The sequence below is a fragment of the Silene latifolia genome, chromosome 5 (assembly GCF_048544455.1).
Source record: "Silene latifolia isolate original U9 population chromosome 5, ASM4854445v1, whole genome shotgun sequence".
Lineage (NCBI taxonomy): Eukaryota > Viridiplantae > Streptophyta > Magnoliopsida > Caryophyllales > Caryophyllaceae > Silene > Silene latifolia.
In genome coordinates, this window is record NC_133530.1 from 85,706,244 (window position 1) to 85,714,826 (window position 8,583).

Genomic DNA, 8,583 nt, shown 5'->3' on the forward strand with positions numbered 1-8,583 from the left:
ACCAGTTTGGGCCCTTTTTGTTCGAGGGCCGGATGGATCGGTTTTCTCCCGAACAACAACGGAAGGAGACGGTGGCTCTTTCCTCTTCTCCCCAACAACGGTAGAAGCAAGCGGCGGCTCCTTAGCAATGGTCACCGACCCCCCGGTAATATCAACGACCTCCACAGGTTCCCTCTGAACCACTGGGGTCGAAGAGGGAGCAGGCACAGACGCCGCCGTCGACCTGGTCGCAGCCTTCTTCGTTCTCTTTGGCACGCCTCCGAGAACCCTTGCCTGAGCCGCCACCGGATCCACCCCTTTTAACTGCTTATCCATGAGCTCGTTGGGAGACGGTCTGCGATCGCGCAATTCAGCCGTAGGATGCCGCACAACGACCTTCCCGTCCTTATCAAGGCCTAACCGCTTCAAGGTACTCTCGGACAGATCCCGCCAAACCGGTCTGCAAAAAGAAAACCAAACAAGAATTACACGACAGGAATAGAACATAACTCTAAAAAACAGGAGCATAACAGGCAAAAATAGGCCTCACACCGACCCCACTCACCCCCGGGCCGAGGGCCGGTATGAGGCCGACGTGACAGAAAGCTCATCTTGAAGAATAATCCGAGCCTGGGGCAGCCATCCCTTCTCGATCGAACACAGACGCCCGCTCCTCATCCTCAGTAAGAGGAACCTTCGAAGCGTCCATTTTCACCTTACCCCGGGAGGTACACTCCTCATACTCTTCCCGGTTCTCACACCGCAAGTAAACAGGGCTCGAAAGACCGGGCAATGGGTAATCCTCCCAAGACTTGGACATAAACCCACCGCCGTTGCCGCCTTTGCAGGAAGTAAGCTTGTTCACGGAGACATAGCCTGCTCCGCCCGTACGCTGTACCACCCCACCTTACCAAAGAATGACGGTCGAAGACCGTGAAGTCGGCGAATAAGTTGACCGTCGGGATCTCCCCTAAAGAGACAAAGCCACACAAAGCCAACTATCGTCTTCATGGCCGGGATGTAGTTGGGCCACCGCGACGTTCATAGCTCGATAATGGCCACGACGTATCTATTCGAGAGGAAACCGCAGCCCATACTCCGGATGCCTGATGTACACGCCGGTGTGACCCGGTGGAGGGCAACAGACCGCCTGACCCTCTTTAGGAATAACGATCTTATACCCCTCACCGAATGAGAAATGGCCTCCGAAAAGTGTCTCGCCGGAACAACTGCCGAACTTATGGAACCAACCACGTTCAAGACCAGTCGTACAGGGCTCGCCATGATCCGGACGACATACCTCCCACCATCGGAAGGGGTCCCCTCATCCTCATCAAGATCCTCACCCTCATCCTCCCGTCCCTCCGTAATGGTGGATCGACTACGGGAGAAGGAGACCTAGGGCCCCCAAACCTTATCGGAATGGCATCTAGTATCTCCTCCCATCAAGACGCAACGGGAATCCTCCGGCGCAGAAGTTCTAGTCCCGGCGCCGATAGCGACATAATAGCAACAATTATTTAACAAAATAAAAAGAAGAAGTTTGTTTGTTTACCTTGAAGAAAAACACTCGCCGGAATAACAACTCTGAATGTTAGAAGACAGAAGCCCTTGAAAGTTTAGAGAAGAAAAATTTTGGAGAATGAAATTGGTGACCAATTTCACGAGCAAACCGCCCTATTTATAGGGAAAAGCCCGTGAAGCAGACCAATCGTAGAATGACCCATGAAGCGTCAACTAATCAAAGATGCGTACACGTGTCGGACATGCAACCACGGATGTCAATCGTTGCAACAGCTTGTGTCAATCAATGCAATAAAGTGACCAAACGTCTTCAACACGCCTATTCAAATCTCTCCGCCTATTCACCTTCCTCAACAAATTCCCATGCACCTATTCTCCGCCGCCACATGATCAACCAAGCTAGACACCGCGGCCGGGGGCAATCAAAAATAACCGTGCCTCAACCCCGTCTCGGCCAAATCCCTTTCTTTTCCACATCGGATGCCCAATACACATCCATGTGGAGGGGGATATGGTACGGCCTAAGAAAGACTAGGCAGAGCGGAAGAAGCCGCCGCAGAAGAAGCCGATGCAGAAAATTTTCTACAAACTACTCGCGCGAATATACTCTCGGACGTACATCGAAGCCCATACCACGGCATAGACTACGCTGGGGCAAATTGATGGGGCATATTCTCGCACCGTCGACCAAGTCAACATATTGAGCAAGGTCAAAGATGTCCACAAAGAAGTCAACGACTTAGACAAATTTAGCCGATCGGCCCATCGGCCCGCCAACCTGGTCCCGACAATGACAACCTCCGCCAGGGACACATATCCGCGTACTCATATCCAAGACCCCTCGGCGGGTCACCGGGGCCCGCGGCCAGCCATAGGTCCCTCGGCCGAGGGGTAGATCGATCTTTCCACCGCTTAGCCACTTGGCCACTACGTGACAAAAGGTGAAGTTTATAAATACTCCTCAACCTTCATTGAGGAAAGGATCCAATCCGAAATACACAACTTGACCTAAGTACACTATTCATCTGGTATAATCTTCCTTATCTCTCTACAATATATTCCTAGCCAATTAGCATACAACTTATACATCTAAGTTCACTGACTTGGGCGTCGGAGTGGGTACGCTTGGTTCAAAGCCAAGCCCTCAGTTCGTTCATTGTTGCAGGAGAGGCCGAGAGGAACGATTAAGACCAAGGGGGAATCCAACTCAAGACATCATTCAACAAGCCACGGGTGGTAACTATACTTGCTCTGGAATTACACCCGGAACAATTACTATTTGTGAGAATTCGTAAGCTAGACTTGGCAATTGGGTCAATCGAGTCGGGTTGAGTCTATTCGGTTTCGTGTTGTTCGGATTTGTAAGAATTCGGTCCGGATCGAGTTGGGCTATTTCGGTTTCGGGCCATTTTCGAGTTGATTGTTGTCAAGTTATTTGAGGTTATTTCGGTTTCGGGTCAAGTTAATAAGTACGGGTCAATTCTGATTTTGAGTCAGATTCGGATCCCTAATTCAAGTATGGGTCGGGTTATTCGAGTCGGTTTATACAAGTCAGGCGAGTTGCCGGCTCTAACCGTAAGGGCCGTAACCATACCATGAGACGATCCCTTATTACTGTTTGTGAGAATTCGTGTCAATATAAGATGATGGATGGTAGAAGAGAAATTTGATTGCTGTAAGTCTGTAACCTGTTCATGGTCCACAATTTCCCTGTCATCTAGAAATCAACCCACATATATTTATTTTATTTTTTTATAGTCATTTACTAAAACCAGTCATCATCACAATCTCCAAATTACACTCAGAATTTCACCCTTTTTTCATTGATGGCATCTATGATCATCTTCCATGGCTAATACATTCTCAATTCTAAATTTCATGTTACTTCCTATCAATGGTCTTCACCTTCTTCTCATCCTTCTTCATTCCCTCTTATAATAATTAATTAATCAAATCAATCAATCAATCAATCAAATTAATTATTCAAAAAACCCTCACATCATTATCAAAAGATTCAATCTTTCTCCTAATTTACTCAATAATTCTGTTTTCCCTTTCTGGGTTTTCCTCAGAATTGTCAAACAATCAAACCCTTTTCACCAATTTAATTTCCACTCAAATCGCAATCAAAAGTTTCAATCTTTTTCTTTCATCAATTATCAACATTTTAATAAAAAAAACTAAGAAATTGTGATGGCATCAGTGTTTGTGTATCAAGTGGTGGGTGATCTAACAGTTGGGAAGCCAGAATTAGTGGAATTTCTGGAGACAGAAACAGTGGAATCTGCAATAAAAGCAATTGGAGAGTCGACTGAAGGAGGAATACCAGTATGGAGAAAGAAACCAAACAAAAGTGTTCATGAAAATAGTGAAATGAGACTTCAAAGATTTGTTGGTATTCTTAATCCTTTAGATATTGTTGCTTTTTTGGCTAAAGATTGGTGTTTGGAAGATCAAGAGAAAGCTATGAAGACTCCTGTTTCTGAGATTGTTGTTCCTAATAATTCTCTTCTTAAGGAGGTTGATCCTGCTACAAGGTTCGCCTTTTTATTCTTCTGTGAGGAGTATTTTAATCGAATTTAATTGACTAGTTGTGGTTAGAGATCTTTATGCCTTTTCCTGCCCCCATTATTTTTTTGAATGTAATGTGATTCGCAATTTTGATGCTGACGAGATTGTGAACCCAGGTCATGAGTATCATCTCCCGTGACTTTATGAGCGATGCTAGCTGACCCTATGAATTATAAATGATGAGGAAGCCCTTTAGTTTATGGGAGTGAGTATTGTGTTATTATGACACTTTATGGTTAAAGATCTTTACGCCTTTTCATGCCCTTATGACTTTTGAATGATGAGTGTGCCCTTTAGTTTATGGGATTGTGTTGTTGCTTATTGTAATTTCTTCCATAAAGGAGGACTTTTTGATGATTGTGTGAGTGAAGGAACTTTGGGTAGTGAGACATTTTTGTGATTTTCGCTGCCCCGTGAATTGGATTAGTGATTTGAGTTTGCCCATTATTTTGTTTCATGGTGATTAAATGATATGATATGGGACCATGTTGGGATAGATTCTAATGCTTTCTGCTCCTTTACTTATTAATGATACTCCATAAGTTTGCTGTTTTTTATGTAGTTGGATGATGTGTGTTAAATGATGCGTTTGGCAAGGCAAATAAACGATTTTAGGTTCACCTTTGGTTCTATTTGTCAAATGTTGGACCTATATGTGATGCTTTATTGTCTATCTTTTTTCATTTTTGAGTATCTATTGCATATTTGCATTGATTTGTGTTGCTCACTTGCTTGATGATTCAGGAATCTCTTTGCATACAGTTGAATTTGATAGTGTGCCCGATGTTATAGTTGAGTTCTTGGAGTGACTTTTGTAGTGATGTGTACTGGTTGTCCTCTTTAGTCTATCGTATGGTCTAGTAATTGTTGGGTTTGTAAATTGTATGTTTGAGCCTCATTTTCTAAGGTAGTCAATATGGCGTGTATCATAAGACCGTTGCGTGAGACAGGCTTGAGGCAAATGTTGTTTGTAGAGGGCGCTGTAACTTTGAAGGTCTGTTTTGGGACATAATTCTGAAAGCAAATTGCTTGTAACAGACTTTCGTATGCTAGTTAGAGTCTTGGGATATACGAGTTATCTCTAATGTATCTAGTGGTCACTTTTCTTCCCTCTGTATTCCATAACTTTGTGTTTCTTCACATCCTTGTTCGCGGTGTCCTGCATAACAGGCCCTTTCCATTTGATTCGAGTATCTGAGTATGTGATTATTACCCTATGACAAACTTTTTTTTTCTCTCACTCTCATCCTGCTGATTGCTTTCTTGGTGTCTCGAGAAGCTTCTGCCTTATAGTGGTGAGTTTCATTTAGTTGAAACTTGAAATACACCCTTTTCTGTCTTGAGTTGTACCACAAAAACTTGTAAAAGGAATGTACTACCTATGTGTGTTATAAACTTTTCAGTGCGTCAATTTTTCTGATAACCGAAGCCCTGCTATTTTTATGTACAGTTTAAGTTGCCAGCAAAATTGAAATGGTTTTCTTGTTAGTTTTACAACCACAAAGTCTAGTCTTTGTTTGGATTTGAAAGTAAGGGGAAGGTGAGGGTAAGAGTACGAGGGCAATGACGTCTTCTTTTAAACTAAGGATTTTAATTTGGCTTACAAGAAGGAATATGGATTATTCCATTTCCTTGAAACCCAATTTACTAACCAAACTCAGGAAATTGTTCACCTCCATTTTTCCTTTCAAGTCCATCCATCTAAGCAAAGGGTAAGTCCCAAAATGATGTGTGTGGTCAGCTAAGATGAATTGTAGTATGTAATTGTCATGGTGAGGTGGGAAAACATTTTTTTTTTTTTTTTTCGTTTTTATTTTTTCCTGGATGATTCTTCTGGGTTCAACTGTTGAAAACTTGAAGTAAATGCTATCTTGGGGGGTGGCACTTGATAGTGATGTGATTGAGTGGGTCGCAAACACACATGAACGTGTCTGCATCCTACATATATTTGGTTTCTAGGCCACTTTACACTTGCGCCAAATGAGGAGAATGACCTATTGAATAGCATATTAGGTCGAAGATTTTATCTGACTGTTGATACTTTCTATTTCTCTTCTCCCCCTTCCTCTATCCTTTAAGCATGCCTTAAAACAACAAAGAAGAATAGATATTATTTAATAGACTTAGAATTTCAAAAAGAGTCCGCCTTAGGATCCTCCAGATGCTTCCATGCTAGACTTTCATTGGTATTACATTTATCAGCAGGTGTAGTTGATTAGTTACTATATGTAGCATGATTGCATGATATATACCTTTGATGGTTTAAAATATCATCCTTCATTCCGTCTTGTTTGGACTTTCTGGTCCCATAGATTGCCTTGTCTTACCCACCTCCGTCTTATGTGGATGGAAGCTATACTCTGAAGTAAGCTGGTTGCGTCTTTTGTTACCCTGCCATCACAAATTCTCTTAAAACATAATGTCTCTAAGACTATCATTAGACTGACCCATATTATGTACAGTAATAAATAAAGTGGATGTTCACTTACATTAATGGGTATATGCCCACGTTATATCGACATGTGACGATCTTTCACTGCCACAACTTCTGTTTGTTTAACGTCCTTCTACTTCAGGAAAAAAGTCTGTACTAACACATTCAATGCATGTCCTTCTGCAAGATTGATAGATGCGTTGGATATGTTGAAGCAGGGCGTGAAGCGTCTTCTGGTCCCAAAGAGTGTCGCATGGAAGTGTGTGAGCAAAAAGTTTTCAATTCTATACAACGGAAAATGGCTTAAAAATATCGAAGCAGGGAATAGTGCAAATAATCTTGCTAATCTCAGTAGGCCTTCCTCATCTACCAACATCAATATCGCAAAGACCAAGTTTTGCTGTCTCTCTAGAGAAGATGTCATCAGATTCCTAATTGGGTGTCTAGGAGCATTAGCTCCGGTTCCTCTTACTTCAATCTCGTCTCTCGGAGCCATTAGCCCCCATTATACCTCCATTGAAGCCTCCCATCCCGCCATCGAATCCACCCAAAAGCTTCCTCTTGACCCGGTCACCATTGCCGTTGTGGAACCCACCCCTGAAGGTCAATATAAAATTATTGGAGAGATTTCAGCCTGTAAATTATGGAAATGTGATTACTTAGCCGCAGCCTACGCTCTGGCCAATCTCTCAGCCGGACAGTTTGTTATGGGAGTCGAGGATAACGTAACCCCGAGACATGTTCCCGATTTAGGAGGCAGTCCCAGGGTTGGAGGAGACGGGAACGCATCCAATGAGAGTGGGTCCGGGAAGCTGCGGAGGAAATTTAGTAGTAGAAGTATTGGATTCTTCAGCAATGCCGTGAGTCCTAGTGTTGGTCATGTTCGGAGTATGTATAGGGGAAGAAGCGCGCCTTTAACATGTAAGGTGACCAGCTCGTTAGCAGCAGTCATGGCTCAGATGTTGTCTCATAGGGCAACCCATGTTTGGGTGACGGAGGGTGAAGACGATGTGTTAGTCGGTGTTGTTGGGTATGGTGAGATCTTGCATGCTGTGACTAGATCACCTCAATCTGTGTCTTGATGCTGGTTTTCCCAAATGTGAGTCCATGTTAAACAGACTATGATGGCCACAATGTGTAGTAGAGACTTGTGTTGTGCACAATTTTGTTCTTGTGTTTGTTTTTCAACTTATTAAAATTGGTTTTACAACTTTTGTGATGGCTTTATTTTCTTTTGTTGAACCCTAATGTTTTGTTTGGTGTATACCATTCGGTTTAGTCGGATTTGAGCCGGGCAGGTCCACTAGAACGGTAAAGCTCTTTCTAATGAGTTTTAACAGTGTTTTATTCCCGGAGCTTGAACTCGAGACCTCTTGTTAGGCTAGCACAAACTAATGTCAATGAGGCCAATAGCCTATCATTTCACCAAAATTAGTAGCAGCCCATCTGTAAATATAAGGAAGCTCTATTTCCACGGGTAAAACATACCGGACCACGAAGGCGCGATTTATTACTTTATCAATTCCAATAATTTATTTATCTTTTAGAAAAAACCTTGCCAAATAAAAAATTGTAAATAAATAAAATAATGAATTAGATGGGGGAATATGCACGTATAAATCCCAAGTATAATACCTTAACCTTGTGGTGTTAATTGTTATGATGATAGCCCTTAATCTGGCATAGTCGCATGACTAGTACCAACTAGCAACACTTTGATGAGCATGAATAAATATTTTCGGTTAAGAGTTCTCATGAGTTATGTGCTATCACAAAATCTCATTGAAGACGGACGATATCCGTCACAAGCTTGTGACGGATACCGTTTCCTCTCACAAAATGCTGAGAGGTGATTGGGAAGCACATTGGGGGTGCCCCACCTTGTCCCCTCTCCCTTTTTGTGAGAGGTCACAAGCTTTTGACGGGATTAGCCTGTCACAAGCAAGACTAGCTGATGTGATAAATATATGAGTAGTAGACCTGACAAACAAGTCAATTGGGTTGAGTGTGAATCGGGTTGATTAGGGTTGGTTATTTTGGGTTTGTAAGAATTCGGATGGTGTCAGTCAGGTCGG

At 42.9% G+C, this 8,583-nt stretch overlaps 1 protein-coding gene across 1 annotated transcript; it reads left to right on the forward strand.

The window, feature by feature from the left end:
• Positions 1-3,184: 3,184 nt before the first annotated feature.
• On the forward strand, positions 3,185-7,722 carry LOC141657719 (CBS domain-containing protein CBSX6). The gene is made up of 2 exons (XM_074465045.1): positions 3,185-4,040; positions 6,696-7,722. Exons 1-2 carry the CDS (start codon positions 3,697-3,699, stop codon positions 7,588-7,590), a joined length of 1,239 nt encoding a protein of 412 aa, XP_074321146.1. The 5' UTR covers positions 3,185-3,696; the 3' UTR covers positions 7,591-7,722.
• The last annotated feature ends 861 nt before the right edge of the window (positions 7,723-8,583 follow it).